General features: G+C 35.5%; 1 protein-coding gene across 1 annotated transcript; it reads left to right on the top strand.

Annotated features, from left to right (window-relative positions):
- Nucleotides 1-278: 278 nt before the first annotated feature.
- On the top strand, nucleotides 279-13,011 carry dnaaf1 (dynein axonemal assembly factor 1). Its single transcript, XM_041222416.1, has 12 exons — nucleotides 279-364; nucleotides 801-959; nucleotides 1,938-2,052; nucleotides 2,226-2,317; nucleotides 3,153-3,374; nucleotides 3,734-3,900; nucleotides 4,052-4,173; nucleotides 4,646-4,812; nucleotides 5,751-6,014; nucleotides 6,387-6,496; nucleotides 7,456-7,515; nucleotides 7,987-13,011. Exons 2-12 carry the CDS (start codon nucleotides 809-811, stop codon nucleotides 8,338-8,340), a joined length of 1,824 nt encoding a protein of 607 aa, XP_041078350.1. The 5' UTR covers nucleotides 279-364; nucleotides 801-808; the 3' UTR covers nucleotides 8,341-13,011.
- The last annotated feature ends 823 nt before the right edge of the window (nucleotides 13,012-13,834 follow it).

Raw genomic sequence — 13,834 nt, 5'->3', positions numbered from 1 at the left:
CACAAGCTTTAGCGATAACCAATCCAAAAAGGGAATTTTATTACTCACGCCCCATTGTACTCGACTGGCGACTACTTTCACCAATCAAATTAGATTTTTATAAGTGTGACAGTGATTTTAATCAATCAGAGCGAAAGCGAATCTTTAAATAAAAAAAAAAAAAAAAAATACTTTAACCAATCGAAAGAGTAAATTCCGTAGGCGGGGATTCAAAAAGTGATCGGCAGAGGTGTTTGCCAATCAACGACGAGAGATGAGATGAGTCGCTGTAGTTGCCTCGAAGATGCGTTTTGCCTGTGTTCTCGAGGTTAACTGTTGCCATGGTTACAGTACAAGCGTTATAGAACTGTAAAGCACAAACAAGGTAAGCGGTGTAAAATTATTTTCGGCATATGAACAGAAATTATGCCCAATTTAAAAAAAGGCTTAAGCTGTGTATTTAAAGACTGTATGGCTTTACCGGTTATGAGAATATACAACTTTTCGGGTATTTTTTACTTTAGGGTAACTGTTTTGTGTGTGTGTGTGTGTACACTTCAATGAGCTGTTTTGAGTCCAGAGTTGTAGGCGTTAATTTGAATACAATTTATCATGTGAGTCATGTTACAAAGCACTGTGTTTTTCCAAATATCGTTTAATATAACGTTTCCAGTAAACGGCATGCGACATAAAAAAAAAATAAACATGTAAATTTAAAAAATAAAAACCCCTTTATGACATCATAACCGTATCTCGATTGCATGGAATATCATATTATTATCGGAGTGATTATTATTATTATTATTATTTTTTTTTTAAAGACGTGAAAATGCTGCCACAACAGCAGGAGTCCGTGTCTAAAGAAGCCGCCGTTGACACGGGACACAGTCTGCAAGGTAGTGATGCGGATTCCCTGAAAGGAACTGGAGAATCGCCAATATTGATGGAAGGACGAGTAGTAGAAGTTACCCCCGAAAAAGGTAAACCAACAACTCACTGACCTGCAGATTATATCAGATCTATGCTAGACTTGTTTTAAATGTCACTAGTACTGTACATTGTGGTCATGATGGCTATCAGTTTCTTTCTTTATTTATTTGGCAGGGATGACGTAGAATTGTATTGCACCCATATTTAGCTATGAGCTCATTTTCATTCGCCGTCCCTGGACAAGTGTATAGAAAGGAAGAAAAAAAATCAAAAAAGAAAATACTACAGATAAAGTAACATTTACAGAAGGGAGCAATTTCCAATGGTTAGATTAAATAAGTGATCTCCTCAAACAAAATGCAATCATTAGCTTCAAACAAATGCATAGTTATAATAACAAAAAGAAAACAGCTACAATTCATAGGACCAAAATAATTACTTTCCCACTCCTGATTTTAATAAATCAGCACAACAATTTGCTAAAATCTATGAATATACCACAGTTAATAACATACTAAAGTGCCAATGCAATAAAACAGTATAATTACAATTAGTGATCACAGATTTGTTTTTGTTTTAACCACACTTTTAGTTTTATCAGTACAATCTTTAAAATCAAGAGTACCTTTAATGTTGTCTGGTAACTAATTCCAGAAAGTTGCACCTTTAAGTGAAAATGCAGTTTGTGCAAATGTTGTACTTCGTCTTGCCTCCATGCAGTTACCTGTATTATCCCTAGGTGGAGCTGAATATCACAGATGAAAAGATGTATTATACTGGAGGGAGCCGTACATATGTTAGGATAGCAAACTTTTATCAAGAAAATATGAATGCATGTATGATAGGGTAGGATAAGACCATCTGTGGAGTATCACCACATAAAAAACACATTGTACTTCTCAATTTACCAGTAAACTTATGATGATAAAGTTATTTTGAAATTTTATAAAATACTTTCATAATATGGTGCAAACATATGCCCAGGCAGCAGCTAAAAGGATTGCTTCTTCATTTCTCCCTCCCAATAGCTCAAGCTGTTTCCTTTGCTAATGGAGACACAGATGGAACTATTCCCCACAATGAACAAAATAATGAAGCCCAGATACAGGAACCAACAAAAAAAGAAAATGACTTTGGTCCAAGGTATTTAGGATGCTGTTGTGTTGTGTGCTATTAAGAACGTAAAATTAAATAAAATAACAATAAATAAATACATATTTCAACTTGTAACACTCATGTCAGAATGTATGCATGGGATTTTCTGACCACTGTCTTTTATTGAATTTTGACATAGGTTTTTTTCTAATTCTTTATAGAATGACCAAGAAATTCCTGAAGGACCATTGCAAACAACAGAAGCTGTACATGACGCCTTATCTGAACGATACACTCTACCTGCACTATAAAGGTTGTACCAGCAGCTGTTTTTTAAATCTCTATTGTAAATTATATATCTGCCCCCCTTTAACTTCTGGCCTCTTCAAGGTTGTTTCATACTTCAATCTCGTGATTACCAGGAAACAGGTGTGCAACAGACCAGTAAGAGTTGAGAAAAATGAAACTCTGACTATCCAAGGGTGACTGTAACAGTCACACGACTAGAGAGTCTGGAAAACTCCCTGAGCGATGGTCTCACTAAAGTGTGAACCAGATTTTAGAATTCACATTTGAGAATTATGACAGCTCTACAAAAAGTCTGAGAAAAAGGAAGACTGCTGTGTACCAAAATGATCAATAAGAAAAAAGAAGAAAAAAGAAAAGGGTATTTTGTATACTTAAAAAGGTTGAATAATTGATTACAAATCAATTATCAGGATGCTTCGGACTATAAGTCCTTCATCGGCTGAATACAAAAAAACAGAACTTTAAGAAGTTGATATAAAACATAGGTGAAAGCAAAACAAAGCCAATCTAATACAGAAAGAACCACTGTTGTGTGAGGACTAAGCATAATAACAACAACAACAAAAATAATAAGAAAACATACCTGTGAAGTTAATATGTCTTCAGTTTCAGATATGGTTGTATCAACTTCTTAAAGTACTGTTTTTTTTGTATTCAGCCGATGGAGTTATAGTCTGAAGTGTGCTGATAATTGATTTGTAATCAATTATTCTACCTTTTTAAGTACCTAAAATACCACTTTCTTTTTTCTTATATAGTTTTTTGTTTTATTTTGTTTTTTTGTAATATTTCCCCCAGTTGCACATGAAGATCCTGAATTGTTGTGTTGCATTGTTTAGGTTTTGTCACCATTGAAAATCTGGAGGAGTATACAGGTTTGAAGTGCCTGTGGTTAGAATGCAATGGCCTGCAGAAAATCGAGAACCTGGAAGCACAGACTGAGATGCGTTGCCTCTTCATGCATCAGAACCTGATTCAGAAACTGGAAAACCTTGAGCCGCTTCAAAAACTGGATTCACTCAACCTCAACAATAACTACATTCAGACCATTGAAAACCTCTGTAGGTGTTCACTGTGACCGTGTTTGTGAGTCTGCATTTAGGATAAGATTACTGGAGGGCTGTTGCTTACATACATGTTATTTAAGTTCCCTTTGAGAAAACGAGGGACAAAGTAGGGAAGTAAAGGGGCTGCAACAACATCACTCTGTAAAAGGAACACAGTTAAAGTAGGTTATTGCACACTGAAAATATATACACAAAAACAGGATAAAAGTCCAGATTTTTGCTGGAAAAACTTTTAATTTTCATGAAAGAAAACCCACTGTACAATCTATTTTTAGCATAACTGGCTAATCAAAGTAGAACCAACTATTTCTTTGTTTATTTTTATTTGATTATTTCTTTTTTTATTTTAATAGCCTGCCTTAAAGACTTGAGTACTCTGCAGCTGGCCCACAATAAGGTACAGACTGTCCAGGATATTGAGCATTTAAAGGACTGCCCAAGCATTAGCGTTCTTGATCTCTCTTACAACAAACTGGATGATCCAAACATACTTTATGTCTTTGAGGCCATGCCTAACCTGGTAAGTCTGATATAAATATATTATACATATCAATCAGCAATGCATATAACCTTAATACACGTTATTAAAATCATTACATGTGTCAGTTGTACTGCATAGGCATTTCAGTCTTGGCTGCTGTTTTCACTGCTTTTGTGTTTTCTGTTAACAGCGAGTGTTGAATCTAATGGGTAATGAAGTGATTAAGAAGATCTCTAACTACAGGAAGGTTTATACAGTCCGTCTGAAAAAGCTGACATATCTGGATGACAGGCCTGTGTTTCCAAAAGACAGGTAAGTACAGAGAGAGTGCATTGACTGTGAAAAAAAGGTACATTAGAAACTTCTGTGACACTTACCTGTAGGGCCCAATTCAATCAATTTATTGCAAGGACAAATACTTTTAAGCAAATAAAAGTCAGTGCAATAAACCAAATATAAGTTCGTGCAATAAACAAACAGAATAAGGAGCAATATTTATCTTGATCTAATTAGCACATGTTGAATACAAACTTTTAATTAAATGCTAGTCCAATCACAGGCAGAGCATGGGGTTATTAATTTTCCTTTTGCAATTATGCTGTGGTTATTACATGGGTTATTTCTATTCTCCTTCTATTAAAATCTGTTTCCCCTGCTAAATATTAATTGAATTAGGCCCTTTGTTTCATTGTTTGCATCAAAACCGTTAATAACAAGACTGGTTCTTAAGATACTGCACTGGTGTTACTTGCAATATTTATTCATTTAAATATGTTCCTGCCAGAGCCTGTGCTGAAGCATGGACCATAGGAGGCTGGGAAGCAGAGAAAGAGGAGCGGCAACAGTGGGAGACAAGAGAAAGAAGGAAGATCCAGGACAGCATTGACGCTCTGTCCGAAATCAGGAAGAAGGCAGAAGAGAAGAAGGGGCACAAGGACATGAAGGAAAACGGTGTCTATTTGGAATTTCTTTATATTTCGTCTTCATGTTTTTATAAACTTTTAACTTTCTTGAAGGCTTTTTAAACAGTAAGTAAAGGGTTCCATAAAATACAGCGTTACACCTCTCCTTGTGTTGCTACAACTGTTTAAATAACGTACCTGTAATTTTTCATTTCATTGTTAACATCCTAATAACATAACTTTAAAGTCTGTGTTTCAAAGCTCTTTTTAAAATGTCCACTCTAGTGCACTAATAGAGTAAGGATTATTGCCCACATTGTCAAACAGGAAACACAGCAAGAACGATCCAGTATGTGGTACGGAACAGAAAAGCCAGAGCACTTGTAATGTTTTTTTTTTTTTTGTTTTTGTTTTTTTAATTGCTTTTACTGCAGTAATTTAGAGGACAGATCTCAAACCCCAGTGCAATAGAGTGGCCATTTTTTGAAAAGCGCTTTGAAACAGACTTTAAAGTTTTTTGTAAGTGTAAAAAGTTGTCAGAATGTTAACAATGAAAAGAAAAATGACAGTTACGTTATTTAAACAGTTGTAGCAACACATGGGGACTTGTAACACTATATTTTTCATAACCCCATTACTTACTCTTTAAAAACCTGTTTTGCCAAATTAAGAAAGATTTGAGTGTTGATTTGATCTAGAGAATGTTCTCAAACATTTCTTTAAAGTGAGAGTTAAAGTTTTATGAATTGGGGCCCACATATCAGTATGACTTATCATAATAAAATGGATAACTATATTGTATAATTCTGAATTAAGACATTATGCTAGTGTTCTTGCTTTTTTCTTAAGTAATTGTGTTTCCATATGTCTTCGGGTATATTTAGAATATGGTTCATTAGATGTTTTCACTTTATTTCATGGGCAGTGAACATCTACCCATTAAACAAACCACTTATTTATATTTAACCCTTTGTAATGTCTTTATAGATGAAGGTGTTATCTCAGAGAAGGGTGCTGGAAACAATATGGATATTCCTGGTCAATCTACTGACCCTGTCACCCAGAAAAAGATTCAGACATTTGTGGATGAAACCATGCAAGCCCATGATGATTTCCTTGATGAAATGGCAGGAACAGTCGAACAAGACCTCCAGGAAAGCTCAGAAAGAGGGAAAGAGCAGCTTGCATCAACAGATTCAGACTGTAATACTGATAAAGATGAAGCAGTACCATCTGCAATCCCAGTAGCAGGTAACAGTTCAAGTCCTGATGAATACATTTAATGTGTGTATCTTGTCAAAGTTTGTAAAGTGAAATGGGAGCTTTATGTAGGTACAGGGTTTCATGGAAACTGTGGCACATGAGGAGAGCATTAGCAGGCCAAATACTTCATAGGCTGGACTTGTAAACATAATGATGTGGTTAATTGTTCCTCTAGTGTGGTTTGAAACACAAGTTATATCAAAGGGTTGACCTCAAGCATTTAGACTTAGCCCTTAAACTTCTACTATCAGGAATTACAGCATTGCAGCAAATACTATTAGTGAAACAAATAACTCCCAAGTCGAGCTCAGTTTCACAAGCATTTTACAAACTATTTTTGTTCTTCCTGTTGTGTAACAGAAAAACAAACCAACAGTATGGCTATCTGTGGTGCCCTGGTAACAGAGCTGGAAAACAGTGAGACAATCGAGACCATCGACCTGGAGAATCACGAAAAGATTTATATTGATGTGAGTACTTCCCTAGATTTATACTGATGCGAGTACTTCCCTAGATTTATACTGATGCGAGTACTTCCCTAGATTTATACTGATGCGAGTACTTCCCTAGATTTATACTGATGCGAGTACTTCCCTAGATTTATACTGATGCGAGTACTTCCCTAGATTTATATTGATGCGAGTACTTCCCTAGATTTATACTGATGTGAGTACTTCCCTAGATTTATATTGATGCGAGTACTTCCCTAGATTTATATTGATGCGAGTACTTCCCTAGATTTATACTGATGCGAGTACTTCCCTAGATTTATATTGATGTGAGTACTGCCCTAGATTTATATTGATGCGAGTACTTCCCTAGATTTATACTGATGCGAGTACTTCCCTAGATTTATATTGATGCGAGTACTTCCCTAGATTTATACTGATGTGAGTACTTCCCTAGATTTATATTGATGTGAGTACTTCCCTAGATTTATATTGATGCGAGTACTGCCCTAGATTTATACTGATGTGAGTACTTCCCTAGATTTATACTGATGTGAGTACTTCCCTAGATTTATATTGATGCGAGTACTGCCCTAGATTTATATTGATGCGAGTACTTCCCTAGATTTATATTGATGCGAGTACTTCCCTAGATTTATATTGATGCGAGTACTTCCCTAGATTTATATTGATGCGAGTACTGCCCTAGATTTATACTGATGCAAGTACTTCCCTAGATTTATATTGATGCGAGTACTGCCCTAGATTTGGCAAAAACTGTTCAAAATGTTGATGTTTGTAAATGTAGATTGGTTTATATACATTTTGCACTTTCAGTAATAAAGGTACGGGACCCCTATGATCAGGTTCCTTTACTGGTATTAATTCTCCAACCAATACACCTCAGTTTGTCCACTGATAAAGTGCTCCATCTCTTTCTTTGTTTTTTGAAATGTTTTTTTTTTTTTTTTTTTTAAAAGGATCTGCCAGATTTGGAAGAAATAGAAATATCTGAAACTGAAGACATATTAACTTCACAGGTATGTTTTCTTATTATTTTTGTTGTTGTTGTTATTATGCTTAGTCCTCACACAACAGTGGTTCTTTCTGTATTAGATTGGCTTTGTTTTGCTTTTGCTTTTACCTAAACCTGTACATTTATCAGGATTCCTAATATATTTAAGAAGTTTAAGTAGTTTAAACTGTATGTTATAAACAGCCAGAAAAAGTGATAATTTAAAATACAAACATATTCTATTTCAATAAGTGTACAAATTAAGTAACCCAGTCTGCAGGGAAAATAAAGTTATTTGCATCTTTCTAAAAACAATAATGTATTTCACACATTTACAATTTTAGTTGCTAATATGATATAAAAATACAGATATTCTACACTGCTGCCACCTATTGGCAATCCATTCTTATTACAGGACTGCCTCATCATCATTATTGCATCTCTGCTATATGCTCTAAATGGAAAACAGGTCTTTTTTTCTTTTTTTCTTTTTTAGCCAGTGTATCGACCGAAAATTGAAGTGATTTCTGCAGCGAGCGATGAAAGTGACTCTGACTTGGAAGACATTCAAAAGTTGACAGCAGGGAAAAAGTTAATAGAAGAGATTGAAACTACAGCAGCTAATCCAGAACCAGATTTGTTTATCAGAAGCTCAGAAAGACAGAAGCCGTTAAAGAAATCTATGATGATAGAAGAGATCTTGCTGGAACCTCTCGGCAGTAGCGCAGAGACAGAGGCAGCAGACGGTTTGCAAGCACCCCTAATCCAGGAGGTACTGGAATGCTTGGAAACATCAGAGGTGAATGAGCCTGATAAACCAACCACATTTCTAATAGAAGAGCTAGATTAGGGAGAGGAGACAACCCCACGACCACCAGGCAATGTGATCAAAGAAAGCATGCACTGCGGTCATGTGATAATAGGATTCCAATGGGGCTTGAGGGATTGCCTTGTCTATAAAGTGTATTCCAATTTAAATGGCTCCTTAACAAGTAATGTAGTATATTATTATTGCCAATGAATATGCTGCATTGTATTGTAACAACTGGAAAATAATATGGTTGAATTGCATGGCTGACCATTTTGTGATGGCTTACCAGTGTCATTAGCCGTGGCCAATTTTATCCTTTAAAAACTTTAAAAACTACTTTTCATTTCAGTTGGGGGAATAGCACGCAGCAATTATTATTAGCCATTTGTTTCTTATTTATTTTTCAAAATATGTTATTCATTTAAGATAGAAAAAAATGCTTATGTTTAAACATTTAATTGTCAGTTAAAAAATAAAGCTGTTTCTGTAACCATCAGTTACAATATGAAACTATTCGTTTTCAGATTTGACATTTACAGTATGACATTTATGTATTCTACACAAACTTTTTTCTTTTAATAACACATCCAGTTTGTTGCGGCCTGTAATTTCAATACAATTTGGTCTTTAACATACATAGGAATTATAAGAGGTAATAAATCATTAAATGATGAATTATCTATCCATAACAATGTACACATTGCCTATCTTTGCTGCTCATGGTAGTCTTCCACACTTGTTTTGTCCAACACCTACACGGATAAGGCAGAATCCACAAATATATAGTTTTGCAGATGTTGGTGTTCTATTTGTGTAATATTATAGTAAAATAAAACAATTCTGCAAAAACATTGCCATAAGAACACATATTTAATGACTTGAGCTGCCTCTAAAGTATTATCCAAATGTATCTTAATCGGTGAATGGCAGAATAATGAGGAAAGAACTAGTGACCTTTCTTTTTGAAAACTTACAGTATGGGGCAACACAATTAAGTTTTTTTTATTAATTTTTTTTCAAGGTAAAAAATGATTTTGCGATATGCTGTAATAAGTTCATGCCATGAACTGAGGCGGAATAATATGTATTAGAATTGAATGAATGCATCTTTGATTATATGTAAATGAAATCAGGATATAATATAGCTCCTCATCTGCTCTGGTTATTATCACATTAACTTATATCCCAAGAAAATTAATTGAGCTTTTGGTCAAAGTAATCTTCAAATGCTTACCTATCCATGAAATAACAATCTCTGCAAAGAACATTTTTCAGGTCCACCCCTCTTCAGGGTCCGGTGCCAAATCCTTCTCATTTCTAAATATTTCAGTAGTTCTAACTTTTAGTTGTTTACAGTCTGTGTGCAGTATCATAAACCGACATTATCCACTTCAAGGTTATAAACTGGCGAGATCAGAAATAGACGATTCCAACACCAAGATGGTTAAGGGTTATAAGGTATATGGCGAAGAATGGAATTTCCTCCATATACTCACCATTTTGTCACATTGAGTATATGGAAATAAATTAGGAGGGTTATTGAGAAGCCCAGTGTAGCATTTCAGACTTTAAAGGGAATCGTATAAAGGGATGCAATGGAGGAGGAGTAATAGGGGGTGTAGGTCTGTACTAAAAATGTATACAAGTGTAGTTAACGAAAGATTATCTTAATAATCTTAAAATCCATGTTCATTTTAAACTAAACACAGTTATATAGTTTATTTCCTAGGCACATTATGAACAAGACGGAACCAGTTCATCGTTAAAGAAAATAAAAAAAAATCTATTATTAGCCTTCTATAAAAACACAAAAACATATAACAAACATATCTGTGACAAGAACAAATACACAAATCTACAAATTCAACCTTTCTTAAGGAGACAATTATGTTTTTTCGCTTTGTACTCAATGGGGCAAAATGTCCAAATGAAAAAAAAAAAAAACTAAATCAGAATGAGTTTCAGGATGTATTTTACATATGAAATGTCAACATTAATTGCCACAGTACAAAACAAAGTTTCCAATTTACTTAGGCATGTCTAAAAAATGTTTTTTCAATACCTGTAGTTTCTAATAATATTTGCTAATTACACACCATTGTGAAAGTCACAAGCCTCGGTATATTGGTTCAATTATTGATCCTTTAAAAAAAAAAAAAAAAAAAAAAAAATCTGATGACTTTGCTCATCAGTTTTAATCTTTCAGCAGCATTTAAAAAGCCACAATAGGCTGCAGAACAAACTTCTGAACTTCTATATTTGTCCGAGAGATACTAGGCTATGGCCAGCAGAACTGATTTAACATTTGTAATCCAATGCATAAAGATATTAGGTTATTCCGATATTGGCAATGCTGTGCCATCGATTAATTCTTTGATACTGGAGATTAAGAGTGGTCATGCCACAAGCCTATGGCTGCCCGGTCTATAAAGATCATTTATTAATAACAAGTACCATTTCTGAGCCTACAGTTCACACTGTAGGCCCCTTTAAAAGTGCTGGTGACAAGTACAAAGTAATCAAAAAATCAAATCAGTCTCCTTTTCAAATGAAACACTGGTATTACAAATGACATGAAAACACAGACAGCATGGACCACAACTGATACATGTTTATCCCTCATCAGTTCCAGTCACTCACTCACTCTGGCTGAGTGGCAAAGTCATTTCTCCAGATAGTCTTTTTTCCCCACTGGCATATTCAGAACACACCATGCTTTCATCAATCAATCAGCTTTGACCACCTCACAGCACAGCTAATGTTAGCAAGGTAATACATTGCAGCATTATTACCACGACTGGAACTCTCTTCAAGTAACATATTTAATATGAGTCACCCTGTATTTTGCAAAGGGTTCACTTGCTGATGAACAGGCAATCTAAGGTGTGTGGGGGGGGGGGGGGGGGGGCAGTTCCTACTGTAGCTGGCACGTGGGTGTAACAAACAACAACACTAACTGGCAATTTTAGTTTGATGTTATGGATGAACTACATGAAGTGCATAATAACTATCAAATGTACTTTACTAGCGACAGATTTTGAAGTTTTAGCAAATCCCCTCAACACATTAAAAATTAATCACCAAATATTCTCAATACTTAAACCATGGAGGTATTTAACCTATGTTATCAGTTTATACAGGATATTACTGTCATTAGCTAATAGAATATATGGCACTTTTGCAAACATCTTTTTAATGCGTTACACAAATAACTTAAAAAGGTGAACAGGCAAACAATTATTTGGATTTGTGGCTTGAATTCCAATATATGCAATTTCTAAATCACTAGAGAGCATGACGGAAATCGTGTAGCACAAACAGCTGGTACTGCTGCATAGTTCACAGTGTCTTAGAGGGCAATAACTTCAAGGTTGCGTTTCTGACTATGCATTACAGGCTTTTTAAAATAGGCAAGGCATGTTAATATCTCACTTATGCCTATAAGGTCTAAAGGCACTTATCTGCATGGGAGAGCATTCAAAATAAAGTTCAAAACACTTTTTGGTTCTTTTGGGGCATGGGGTTCTGTTACTTTACAGGGCATTTTGTAAACACATTGAAAGAGAAAGATGATCCTTGGCTGGAATGGATTCCTGGCACGGTGCAACTCGAAAATACTTCAACTACATTTGGCTGGTTGGCTGGCTGCCATAAGAGGGTAAAGTTTATACCACTTGGTCAAATACAGAGTAGCCTGGTGCTGTCAGTGGCTGTATGTTAACCATGGCTCAGTCTGCAATATAAATGTACAACCATATTGTACATGAAGTCCTGTTAAAACCCAAAGTCCTTTCATGAAAATATAGAGAACAACGGGAACCTGCAAAGACAACATCAATGGACACGACTTAGAACAGGGAGATTATGGATTCAATCCAGGCTTAGCCATGGACTCATGTTTCCATCACAATACATGGCTTGGTCCTGCTATTACTGTAGCCAGGCACTAATTCAGCACACACAACCTAGTTAAGCCCCAGCTATCAGTGGTGGAAACAGTCTTGTGAAATCAGGCCAGGCCCAGTTTGCTTGTGGAAACTAGACAAGTTCTTGCAGAAAGTCACTTGTCCTCCTTGCACCCCAGCAGAGTAGCTCTGAGGAAACATGCTCTGATGCAAAGCGATATGAAACCCAGCTCAGGTACTGGAGTGATCCTGGGGAAAACTGCTAAACTTATAGTAAAACTCAGCAGGGCTGTACTGGGTGAATGAATACAGATAGAGCGTGAAGGGTCCTAACCAGGACTGACTTAGAAGAAGCAGTGACGTTTGACCCTTGGCTAGGCGCTGTTGATGGGGCAGGTGAGTAGCTCTGCAGCTGTTGTATATCCAGTGAGTGTTTACAGTGTGCAAAGATTGGTCATGTATGGTACACAAACACACACATATATCACACACTATAGCTTAAGGATCAATAAAAACCAAATTGATAAATGGTGCAGATAATTAGACAGGTGTTATTTGAGTATCTGAATGGTTCATGTTAAGCAATTCTAAGGGTTTTTCATATTGCCTTAATTTCAGAATTTTTGGAATAGGTCTAAAATTAAGATAAGGTACGTGTCATTCCATTCATTAAAAAAAAATTTAAATTATAAATTATCTTACGCTACCTGGGTCTCTTTATACTACCTGGATATTGATTTATTAATTTGAGAACTTAAAGAAAATGTAGAAAATATGACAATGCAGTTGTAAGGGCAGGTTTCTAGCCGGCATAATAAAGACAATGTTAAAACAAGCTTTTGCATGAAGCCTTTTCTTAACTGAGAGGTTATCAATGTTTTACAGAAAACAGTAACACACAGCGAGCGGCAAGTACACCTCAATAATAAGAACTGTGGCTGCTATTCTTCTCAGGAACTAAATCAGAAAGAAAACAACATAACATCCTGTTGGTTTATGTCAGTGATAACTCGGCGATCCATTAATAAAAACTGTGTGGCTTCCAATACGAAATATAGTTTCTTTCCAAAAAGATAAAATAAATAGCCTTTATTTAAAAATAAATAAGCAAATAAATAAAATTAAAATTAAATAATGTGGAACACAATAAGTAAGTGTGCTTCCTCCTTTGAATGAAATATTTCCTTGGCAGAGTTTGCAAATTACATTTTCTCCTGCTTGGTAAAGAAATTCCACCCACTGCTTTGCTTGGATGCCTTTCTTATGTATTCACAAGATTTAGTGATCAGGAGCAGCACTTCATTGTTATAATCAAACAGACGCACGCCTCTTGTGACTGCCGTCAAAACCCAGCTGGCTCAGTTTACGGTAGCTATTGCATCAGACCATAACGTAATAGGGGTGCTGTACTACTGCATTAGTTTTAAAACTGAACAAAAGCCATGTTAACAGTTGCTTCAACGCCTTGTACCGGTTATATACAGCGTTTCTCAGGACGTCCCTACGATGAAGTGCACGTATTTGTAATTAAACTGAGAATAAATTGACTCTAAAAAAATAATAATAATAAAGCTACAAAGGGTCATGACTTTTTTTTCAATGTCTGTTTTCAGATGTCTAGACTTCCG

The sequence above is a fragment of the Polyodon spathula genome, chromosome 21 (genome assembly GCF_017654505.1).
Source record: "Polyodon spathula isolate WHYD16114869_AA chromosome 21, ASM1765450v1, whole genome shotgun sequence".
NCBI lineage: Eukaryota > Metazoa > Chordata > Actinopteri > Acipenseriformes > Polyodontidae > Polyodon > Polyodon spathula.
The sequence above is the reverse complement of the archived record's forward strand: the minus strand, read 5'-3'. Positions and strand labels throughout refer to the sequence as shown.